This window comes from Barbus barbus (assembly GCF_936440315.1).
Source record: "Barbus barbus genome assembly, chromosome: 37".
Lineage (NCBI taxonomy): Eukaryota > Metazoa > Chordata > Actinopteri > Cypriniformes > Cyprinidae > Barbus > Barbus barbus.
Genome location: NC_136715.1, coordinates 16,408,675 through 16,419,995, shown reverse-complemented (window position 1 = coordinate 16,419,995; position 11,321 = coordinate 16,408,675). Strand labels below are relative to the sequence as shown.

At 38.7% G+C, this 11,321-nt stretch overlaps 1 protein-coding gene across 1 annotated transcript; it reads right to left on the bottom strand.

Annotated features, from left to right (window-relative positions):
• Nucleotides 1-224: 224 nt before the first annotated feature.
• Nucleotides 225-11,165, bottom strand: LOC306857141 (TATA element modulatory factor-like). Its single transcript, XM_079396872.1, has 17 exons — nucleotides 10,658-11,165; nucleotides 8,057-9,369; nucleotides 6,198-6,301; nucleotides 5,681-5,807; nucleotides 5,483-5,588; nucleotides 5,245-5,387; nucleotides 4,369-4,535; nucleotides 4,121-4,277; nucleotides 3,798-3,890; nucleotides 3,035-3,191; nucleotides 2,717-2,909; nucleotides 2,576-2,645; nucleotides 2,397-2,489; nucleotides 2,126-2,248; nucleotides 1,856-2,011; nucleotides 1,597-1,722; nucleotides 225-1,030 (listed from the first exon to the last, which is right to left on the bottom strand). The coding sequence occupies exons 1-17, from the start codon at nucleotides 10,791-10,793 to the stop codon at nucleotides 890-892; spliced, it is 3,405 nt and encodes a 1,134-aa protein (XP_079252998.1). The 5' UTR covers nucleotides 10,794-11,165; the 3' UTR covers nucleotides 225-889.
• Nucleotides 11,166-11,321: the final 156 nt, after the last annotated feature.

The following is an 11,321-nucleotide window of genomic DNA, read 5'->3' as shown; positions in this document are numbered from 1 at the left end:
TAAATATAGATTTAAAACAATAAATCTGAAAAACTAATTAAAGCAGAGATTAATAATAATATATGCGTTACTATATAATTAAAATTAACATTAATTGTTAAGCATTAAAAACAATAAAGCTGGATAACAAATGAAGGCAGATTAATAATAATAGTCACCATATAATTCAAAATATATTAGTAATTAATAAACATTAAAACATTGATAAAGCAGGAAAACAAATTCAGTCTGCCCAATTCATATCTTACTTTATTTACATGTGTGCATAAAACTGACATCAGACAGTCTTGACTGTAATTTATGATTTACAGAGATCATATCTCATAGAATATGACAGTTAAAGATTTTCCTGGATCCCCTTATCTTCATCACTAAATCTCAATCAGTGTGAGATGAGATAAACACTCGACTTTGGGTCTAAGGATGTGTGGCACTCCGCAGTAATCTGGAAAGCATATTTACTTGTCTACAGTGAACAGTAAATCAACTGCTTACCAGTAAAATGCACACTCCAGAGGAAAATATAGCCATTCATTCATTCAGATTATAATCCAGTCGTGTAAAGTCTGAACTAATACAGTCTCACTTCATTGTGCAAATTCAAGAGTTAAGAAACCACCAAACTTAAACGCCTATACACGAATAGATAACAATAGAATTTCCTAAACCAAACATGTTAACTGAAAAAAAAAGAAAAAAAAAAAAGAATAAAATCCCACAACCGTGAGAGGAATCTTAAATAACTATATCACTGATCCTTGAAATATGTTGAACGAACTCTTCTCTCAGAATAAAATAGATTTAAATTACTTGGTCTTTTATTACCAACACGCTTGAGATGTGAAGTTCTGTTTACAGTCAGTGTGCATCAGTCCATTTGCAGAGTCAATTATTTTTGATTTTTTAATAGTTCATCTATTTGCGTTTTGTACATGTTCTTCACATCCACTAGATCCAGACGCAGCTCTTCTGCCTCCTCTGCCTTCTCTCCATACATCTGCAGAATTGTGTTGTGCCTTTGTTCTAGCTCCTGTGATGAACACAAACATCTGATTAGTGTTTAACTACCAGAATAGAAGTCCAATGTGCTCGTTAGCAAACTGATCATCTAGCAGGCTCTATGAAGGAATGGTGAAATTGTTTAAACGGGATGGAAAACTCAATTCATTGTCTATACAATTTTAATTTTAACATTTACATTACCATTCAAAGTTTTGGTGTCAGTAAGACTTTTTTTTTATTCTTTCATCGAGCAAGGACACATTAAATTGACTTAAGAGACAGAAAGGTGACATTTTTAATGTAAAAAAAAAATCATTTTAACCAAATGCTGTTGCTCTTTTGAACTCTTTTGTTTTGTTGTGAACTTTCTGAAGGATCATGTGACACTGAAGACTGGAGTAATGGCTGCTGAAATTTCAGTTTTGCCATCACATGAATAAATTAAAACATTAAAATATGAAAACTTCTCTTTTAAATTGTAATAATATTTAACAATATTTGTTTTTACTGTATTTATCATCAAATAAATGGAGTCTTGATGAGCATAAAAAAAAAACATTAAAAAAAGATTTATATATTAATTACAAACACAACCTTCAGTTGCACTTTCAGTTTAGGGATTTCCTTCACATTACTCTCCATCTCATCGTTCTGATTGGTCAGTCGCACCAGTTCTTCTGCCATGACACTGCGGCTTCTCTCTAGACTAGCAATCTCCATCTTGAGGATGACCAAAAGAATTGAATACAAATTAGAAAATTAATTCCACAACCAGTTATAAATCACAATCTGGTTATAAACATGGAAGACATAATTAAACACAGAATTAATTAAGTGAAAGACCAAGGCATACCTGCAGCTGGGCAATCTCGCCCTCTCTGAGTTTGAGCTGAGACTGCAGGCTCTCAATGACACTGGATCCACCACCCAGTCGAGCCACCTCATATAGGTTAGTCCCACTGATGGACATGCTCATGGTGCTGAAAGAATGGTCAAGAGAATCCTCCTGCTGAAAAAAACAACCACAGAAGCCAGGTGAGGCGATGACAGAATGTGGGATATCTAGCAGGAAAAAGGTTTCACTGCATCTGAATAAGTGTGGACAGGGGTGAGATGAATATACTTGTGAGAAAAGGGAGGAAGGTAAGCCGGCATGCTCTGCCCCACTGACAGAACTGGAACGGGACAGTGTAGGAGTGGAGGATGCTGGAGCATCAGTCACAGACAGACTTAGAGACTTCCTCTCCTGATGAAACAAAAACAGAGACTAGTTGATTTTACTCTACTCAAAACGTTGATCTTGGGCCCCGTTTAAATTGGTTAAGTAATTAAGTAATTTCTGAGGAAAACATTATTAATTAAGCAGATTCAGAACGGGTCTTTTCATGCAAAACCTTTTCTTTGAGGGCCTCTTGTGCAAGGTAACATTTCTTCTTCTCCTGCTCCACCTTCATTTTCTCCATTTCAAGTTGGTTGGTGAGAAGCAACTGAAGAGGACCAAATAATAAAAGACATTGAGAATAAATATATGCGTGTATATATTTTCTTATAGTGGTCAAGGTACAAACAATACCTTCTCCTTCTTGGCCTCCTCCAATACTCGAGCATGCTCTCCTTTAAGATTCTCCAGCTCTACACGCTCCCTACAGACACAGAAATCAGTACTGGCACCTACAATAGCAGCTTCTTTTTCAATTTAATACACATCTCCTACCTGCTAAGGTCATCCTCCAGTTTTTCCCGCCTCATCCTCTCTGCATCCAGCTGCCCCTGCAGACGTCCCTTCTCTTGCCTCAACAGGGAAGCCTGAGACTCTAAAGATGCTATCTGTGCTCGGATGGCTAGCAGCTCCTCTGTAGCTGAACGCTCTTTCTCTACGGAAACAGCAAGCTGGGCTTGGGCATCAGCTGAGAGGAGACAATGACAAGTTAAAACATTTGGACAATGTCACATGTGGTTTATTGTTTAAAAACATGAGATTTAAGCAAATGACAGAAGCCATCGATATTCAATCAAAACAAGGAAGTCTCACCTAAGCGGTCAGAGATGTTCTTCTCTAGTTTTTCCCATGATGCTGTGTGGGCCCCAAGCGTTGCCTGGAGGTTCTCTATCTGTCGAAGGAGGGGCCGTGTTGTGGATGTAACACTTTGACCTAGTTCCTGGTTTCTGGTCTCTGCTTCTTGTAACCTCTGTTGAAGTGCAAAAATACAGCATAACCATCACTGACACTATCATTCTGAAGATTGGGGTCAGTGAGATTTTTTAAATGAGTCTTTTTTGCCCAGCAATCAAAAATACAGTAAGAACAGTACTACTATAAAATATTACAATTAAAAGTTAATATTAGTTTTCTATTTTAACAGCAGCCATTACTCCAGTCTTTGATGTCACATCATCTTTCAGAAATCATACTAATATGCTGATTAAATATGCATTTATTTGAAAAACAAATAACACCTTACACACCTGTCACTTTTGATTAGTTTAATGTGTCCTAGCGAAATAAAAAATGTAATTTCTTCAGAAATATTTGAACAGTAGTGTACATATTTAACGTGCAGAAAAATAAATTATTAATAAATGTTATACCTCTTTGGTTTTTAGAGAAAACAGAATTGAATTTAGAGACTTTTTCTCTCTAAAATAGAAAAAACAATCTTTCACCAAACAAACAATACGTAGATATCTGCATAGTTGTTCGCCTTGAAAAGTCTAGGTTTCAACACAACAGCTGATATGAAATGAATAGTGCAATAATTCATTCAATAATTCAGGAAGTAAAGTGCTCTAGTTACCTGCTGTAACTCACTGATCTCTTCCCTCAGGTAATCTTCCTTCTTGGCCTGCTGCTGCTCAGCTCTCTGTAAAGCCAACCTCAGATCTGCCACCTCAACATAAAAAAACAAGAGTCAAGATAGGCACAAAAGCTAACATTTGGAGATTAATCAGCCACTAAAATAAAACATGTGCAACTACAGGTAGATGAGTAACCCAAGAAAACACACTTAAATACTGTTAAAGCACAGAAAAATAAGTAATAATAATAATAATAATAATAAAGTAATATGATGCGATAACACAGTACAAGTAAAAAAAAAAAATACTAAAATGGACTCACCTGATTAGCCAGTGCCTCCTGATGCAAGCGGGACTCTTCTTGGGCTTTCTCCAAAGCCAGACTCAGCTCTTCTTTCGCCTGTACCTCTCTGCTCAGTGCTAGTTCCTGGGCTTCACTATCCTTGGTGGCATTGGCCTTGTGCAGCTCCGCCAGCTCTCTAGATAATAAAAAATGAATCAAAAATGGACAAGCTGGGAAAGAATGGGACAGTGAATGAGTGTGTATTAGCATTTGTGGCATTTATTTACTTGTAGGAGCTGTCGAGGGCTGCTTGCAAACTGCGGTTGTTTTCCTGAAGCTCCTCACTGCTGGTCTGCAGTTTACTTAATTCTTTCTCCTGATGCTCCACCACAGAATTCAGCTTCTTGATGTTCTCTCTGTGTTGCTTTTCGACTTCCTCTTTACCGTCCAAAACCTACAATAAACATTGAACAAATCTCAGCCTTCTCTTCTCATTTTACTGACATTTCATATGAAAGGAATAGTTCACCCAAAATTTATAATTTGATTCACACTCAGGCCATCCAAGATACCGTATAGATGAGTTTGTTTGTTCGTTCATCGGAACAGATTTTGAGAAATTTAACATTACATCACTTGCTCACTAATGGATACACTGCAGTGAATGGGTGATGTCAGAATCCAAATGATTCCAATCCAGTTACAGTCACTTAACATCTTGTGAAGAAAAAAGCTGTTTGTAAAAAACAAACAAAAAACAAATCCATCATTGAGGTGATTTAATTTTAAACCGTTGCTTCTGGCCAAAGTACAAGTTACAATTTTCACAGAAGCAAGCAATATTATGGATGGAGGACTAGGATTTTAGCGGGTTTCAGTTACAAAACGTTAACTGAAGGATTACTTGTGGATTGCGGTGATGTTTTTATCAGCTGTTTGAACTCTCATTCTGACAGCACCCATTCACTGCAGAGTATCCACTGATAAGCAAGTGATGTAATGGTAAATTTCTCCAAACTGTTCCAACGAAGAAACAAATCTTGGATGACAGGAGGATGAGTAAAGTTTCAAAACATTTTCTTTTTTGGGTAACCTATTGCTTGAACTCAACACTGAATGCACTTTACAACACTTAACACATCTTTGAAGGCTGTGTCCCTGACCTGCTGCAAATGTTTCAGCTCTTCTTCCTGTTCCTTCAGTTTTTTGGTCTGTTTGGTGATCTGTGCATCACTCTCTCTTTCTTTCACACGCAGTTTCTTTATGATGTTGGAGTGCTGCAACTGCTGCTTGGACAGTTTCTCACCTAATCAAAAGAAACAAGAAAACAAGCACGCATTTAACAATGACCCAGATTCTGCAAGGATGAAGCAATAAATGCTTTTTTAATAAAAGACTCACCTTCTTCAAGTAGCTCTCGGATCTGTTCCTCCTTCTCTCTTATCAGCTCCAAAGTCTCATTTGAATTCAACCTGCTCGCCAATTCTTCTCTAAGGCCCTTAATTTCCTGCGACAAAGACAAATGGTGCATTCCAATGCAAAATAAGACTGGGGTTTTAAGAATAATATAAATTCATGACAACTATAAAACATTTATACCTTTTTGGCGATGTCTCTCTCCTTGCAGGCGAGTTGAGCTTTCCTCTCAACTTCAGCTATACGCTGAGTGAACTCATCTTTTAAAGACTGTACAGTAGAGCTTTCTTCCTTCAAGCTGATCATCTCACTGTAAAACACAAGTATTGCTGACTCTGATTCAATAGGCATATAAGAAAGAAGAATCTATAGCACTATTGTGTGAACATCTAGTGCAATGAAACTTCTTTAACAAAGAAATGAACACCATAAACATGCCAGACTACACAGAATTTGTACAATAAGACCATTTTGTACCATTTTTTTTCCATTTACATGCTGAAAGGCGTGGATGGTTTTTATTAGCTAATCTTTTTATCTGCCAACAGTATGTGAACACAGCTTCCAGTTTTCCCTAAACTGTGTAAATACTGTTGCTGCCTCCACCTGTTTCTATGCCCTAGTTAGTTATTACAGGCGTTTGTCATTCAAGAAAACACAGCAGCAGATGGTTTTCTGGAGCACAGGTTCCTTAACTCACTCTTTGAGATTGTCACACTCCTCCTCCAGTCTGGCCTTGTCTTTACTGACCACAAGCAACTGTGATTCTCTCTTCTCTAGTCGACTAGAGAGATCCTCGATAATCTGGGGAGATGAGAAAAAAAGAACAGAATATAAATTCCATGGCACATACAAATAAGATGAATAAATATATATATATAAAAAAAAATATTATTACTTTTATTCAGTGACAAAGAATTAAACTGATCAAAAAAAAATTATAATGTTACTAAAGCTCTGGATAAATGTTGTTATTTTGAAGAATACTGAAAAATAATGTAGCAAAATTTCCACAACTTTTCCACAAAGATATTAAGAGCACAACTGTTTTAAACATTGATAAGAATAACAAGACTGAATGTTTCTTAAGCACCACGCGAGTATATTAAAATTATTTTCTGAAGGATCATGTGACACTGAAGCCTTGAGAGATAAATTATTGTTCACAATATTACTGCTTTTACTGCTTTTGCTCAAATAAATGCAATGAGCACTGAAAGAGAGTTTCAAAAACACTTACCAACCACTATTTTTGAAGGGTAGGGCATATCCAATACTTACATTATATTATATACAGTGCCCTCCAAAAGTATTGGAACAGTAAAGACAAAATTGCTCTGTTGGCTGTGGAGTCAAGACATTTACAAATATGATTAAAATATGAATATGAGACAAAACTACAGAATGTCACATATTATTATTGGGTGATTCAACACAAATGTTTTACCAGCTAAGAAGTTCAGCACTTTTAGAGTTTCATCCCTCTATCTGATGTGAGCATAAGTATTGGAACAGTTGCCTCACAGGTCTTTCTAAGTGATCAGCTGTGTCCTGTTGCATTAATTCTTCAGAAATTAAAAGCAGGGAATGTGTCGTATCAGTTATATCCATTACTTCTGCATTCTGAATCTTGCATTTGATGATGACACACAAACCAGAATGAAGACGAGGGAGCTGACTTTGAGAGAAAAGCAAGCAATTTGGATGCTAAAAGAAAAGAAGTCAGTTAAAGCTCTAGCAAAAACAAAGGGCATGGAGAAATCAAGAGTTTGGAAACCACCAGCAACGACCTGATCGGCTGAGAAAACAACAGTAGTTGATGACAGACAAATCATAAAAGCTGTGAAAATGAACTATAAAAGATGTGTCTGTAAAATCACCAACAACTTCCAGAAAGCTGGGTGATGCTCTGACAATCTACTGTCCTCAGGAAACTTTGACACAGAATTACAGATGCTACACAGCAAGATGCAAACCTCTGACCAGCTCCAAAAATAGAAAGGCAAGATTAAGAGTTTGCAAAAAAGCACAAAGATGAGCCAGAAGAGCACAAAGATGAACCTTTATCTAAGTGATGGGAAAGCAAAAATGTGGAGAAAAAAAGGGAACTGCAATGATCCCAAGCATACAGCCTCATCTGTAAAGCATGGTGGAGGTGTTGTCATGGCATGGGCATGCATGGCTGCCTCTGGAACAGGCCCTCTCAACTTTAATGTATGATGACAGTAGCAGATTGTGCGCATGGGATCTGCAACTAAATAATAGGTTTTAATCTTTTATATCTGCCTTATGTTCAACTGTCCCAATACTTATGCTCACATCAATGAGTGGGATGAACTCTAAAAGTGCTGTTCTTTTTATTTGGTAAAACATGTATGTGTTGAAACAGCTAATAATAAAATGTGACATTCAGTAGTTTTGTCTCATATTCATCTTTTAATCATATTTGCAAATGTCCTGACTCCACAGCCAACAGAGCAATTTTGTCTTAACTGTTCCAATACTTACGGAGGGCACTGTATTTTAACATTTATATAAATATTTATGAATAAGGCCAACCTTTTGCAGCTCAAAAATCTGACAGGGTGAATCTCCTAGATTCTCCTCAGTACTCTGTGAAATTACAGTTTCATTCATATCAGTTTTTTGGCTGGTCAGTGTGAGGTCAGTTTCAGGTCCCTGGTCCTGAAGCTCATCCATCTGCTCACAGTTCACTGGCGTTGCACTGCGGCCACTTTCCTCCATCTCGTTATAGTCCAGCGACTGGTCATTTACTGACTCAGTCATAACCTCCTCTTCATTCTGATTGGTCTGTGTGGCTGACTGAGCAGGAGCGGGCAAATGTCCGGCCGTGATGGAAGCTAAGGTGCGGTTGCCCGGGATCTCATCATCAGAATTCACTTCGCTGACACTACGGCTGTCCAACGACTGCACGCTAAACGAGTCGATGCGCTCAAAGGCGTCAGATGATGAGCCGCAGCTTTCAGTGAGTTTTGGGTATTCATCCAGACGAGGGAAGTCGGGACACGTTGAAGCGGAGAGCAGTTGGAAAGAGCCCTGCATTAGGTGGAGTCCAGCTTTAGCCTCTGCAGTCTCCTGCCTGGAGCTGGCCGAGCTCTCGCTTAGCACGCTCTCATGGTCCAAAACCTCTATGTCGCTGGTAGTGGAAGTACCAGAAGAGAAGGCACTAACAGGGGGAGACGGGGTGTCACTTTGTCTGTCCTCTGATTTAGCATCTTTGGATTCTAACAGGATTTCTTTAGGAGGGACAGGCAAGGTTTTCACTGAATTTTTGGTCTCGATGGTCAATGCTGCTTCAAACACTCCAACAGATTCAACCTCAGTAGCTGATAAAGGTACATTTGTGAGTGTGACATCTGAAGGTAAAACTAAGCCATCTGTCTCTGTCTGGTCCTTGCTGGTCTCCTGTTCAGCAGCTTGCTCTGGTGCAATGGACGAAACAGGGACAACCAGTTCCGGTTGTGACTGCTCCTCTGCCGAGAATGAATCGTGCTCCAAAATCTCTGTCCCAGTTGACTTTATCTCAACAGCTTCCAGGCTGCTGCGTTTACTGAGGTCTGTCTGCTCTTGCGCATCACTGACTTCCAGCTCCTTCTCCTTGTCTGCTTTTTGCCGCAGTCTGCGGTTCGACTTGGCAGGTGGCACAGACACCACTTTAGTGTTGCTTACAGTTTGTATGTCTCCATGAGGCAGAAAGGCAATAAAGAAATCTTCAGATTCGTCAACCATGGTCCGTGTTACAGGCTTAGTAATGGCCTCTGATGATGGAGGGAGAGTTTTGGCACATTCCTCAGAGGGCGAGTTCCACTGGTCCATGCCCCATCCTGTTGATACCGGCTTGCCTGGTGGTTCTGGAAAAAAAGGTTACTCAAATGTCAAGTCACTTTTATTTATATTGCACTTTATACAATAAAGAATGTCAAAGCACATTCACAGTAATAAACAGGAAAATAAGATGTTGTAGAATGCATCACTTATGAAACAAGTTCAATTTCAGCTATAAAGCAGCTTTACAGAAGGAATGGTTCAGTTCAGTGTTGATTCAGTTTAGTTCAATAACAAAATAAATAAATCAAGCATAAAGCTACTAAATCAAACATACACCGTTTATATACAAACATAAGCTTCAAATCCAACCTTCGGAAACACAATAACCTACATCAAAAATGAAAAACTCTTGTATTCTTTAGTGGCCGTTTATGGTATCAGGTTTCGTCTTGGAAATTCAATTCAAGTTTATTTGTATAGCACTTTTTACAGCACATTGGCCTACTCTTTCAAAGCAGCTTTACGTAAAAAATTATGTTTCAATGTTACTATACGGGAAACATGCTGTAATTAATAATGTCTGTAATGTCAATATAGTAATATATAACTATAAGATAAATAGGCCTACAAGTTATGTGCTTTGTCCTGTATCCAGTTAAGTAGACACAATTAACATGTTTTAGGAAGGGAAAGGAAAGGGAAGTGGGTGTGGCCAAGTATGGTGACCCATACTAGGAATTTGTGCTCTGCATTTATCCCATCCAAGTGTACATACATTAGTGAACATACACCCAGAGCAGTGGGCAGCCAATGCTGCGGCGCCCGGGGAGCAGTTGGGGGTTTGGAGCCTTGCTGGTGCCTTGGTCAAGGGTCTCACCTCAGTCGTGGTATTGAGGGTGGAGAGAGTGTTGGTTATTCACTCCCCCACCTACAATCCCTGCCGGACCTGAGACTCGAACCCTTCAGGTTACAAGTCCAACTCTCTATCCATTAGGCCACGACTGCTCATTTTAGGCAATGATTACAGCTTGCGACTGTAATGATAACATAAGGATAATATTTGATAGTTTGCACACTGAACCATGTTTTGCAAAACAAAGAATTTCTTGTTTGCTTTGGTTTGTCATTGTTGTTTTTTTTTAGTTGTGTGGGGTTTCCGTGTGAGTTGGGATATGGGATATGAATCACGAAAAATGTATGTTGTCAACTGAAAATACGTATATGTGTGTGCGTTTGGGTTAAAAATGCATAATTGTTTCACTAATGTTATGCTGAAGCCCAGTAATTGTCACTGATGATGTCACCCTGCACTGTCAATCACAAGTTTGTCTTCTTTCCACATAAAGTGAACCAATTTATAACTAAACTTACCAGTAAAGGTCGGTTGGGTCGTGTCACCCCACTGGTCCTCTTCTTTGATGTCCAAAACTCTGTCGATGGATTTCTGAGCAGTTGTCAGAGCTTGTTTAGCAAAACTCGACAGATGTGACGCGTTGAACCAACTCATATTGCGTGACAGCTCAGTGAACGTGAAAGTTACATGAAGCACATGATCAAAAGCAACCTAAATAAGAGCAGGTTTGTTCCACACTAAGAGCCGGAGCAAGTGGCTTGTGTTTGTATGTTAGGCCGCTATCCACATTAGCATGGCGGCTAATTCTGCTCGCAAAACAACTGGCAATTTGCTGACAGCTGACATAATCCTCCGCTAAAATGAAATTCGACTATATAAACAAATAAACGACGTACTGGGAGACATTTTTATTTGCTTTCGCGTTACTCGGCTTCTAAATTGGGCTTCTACGCATTGTTTTGTTTAGGTCTCCTCTGGCAGCTCGAGAACTACTTCCCATCCACGTAGCATCAACCTGTCCTGCACGTGACGTCAGGACCACGTGACCAATGTCTACAGTGTCAAATCTATGTCTATATATAAAAAACACTATAACGTATAACCCATATGAAGTAGTAACCCATATACTACTGATATCTGTGACTTGTGTTTATTTTTAATCAAAGTGTCACTTTTCAGCTG

Bases quoted from the DNA above. Each gene is read 5' to 3' on its own strand.
- LOC306857141 (XM_079396872.1), bottom strand. From the start codon at position 10,793: ATGAGTTGGTTCAACGCGTCACATCTGTCGAGTTTTGCTAAACAAGCT. The intron at 5,388-5,482 runs GTGAGTCTTTTA...TCTTTTGATTAG, and splicing joins CCGAGAGCTACTTGAAGAAG to GTGAGAAACTGTCCAAGCAG. The intron at 2,910-3,034 runs GTGAGACTTCCT...GTCTCCTCTCAG, and splicing joins GAACATCTCTGACCGCTTAG to CTGATGCCCAAGCCCAGCTT.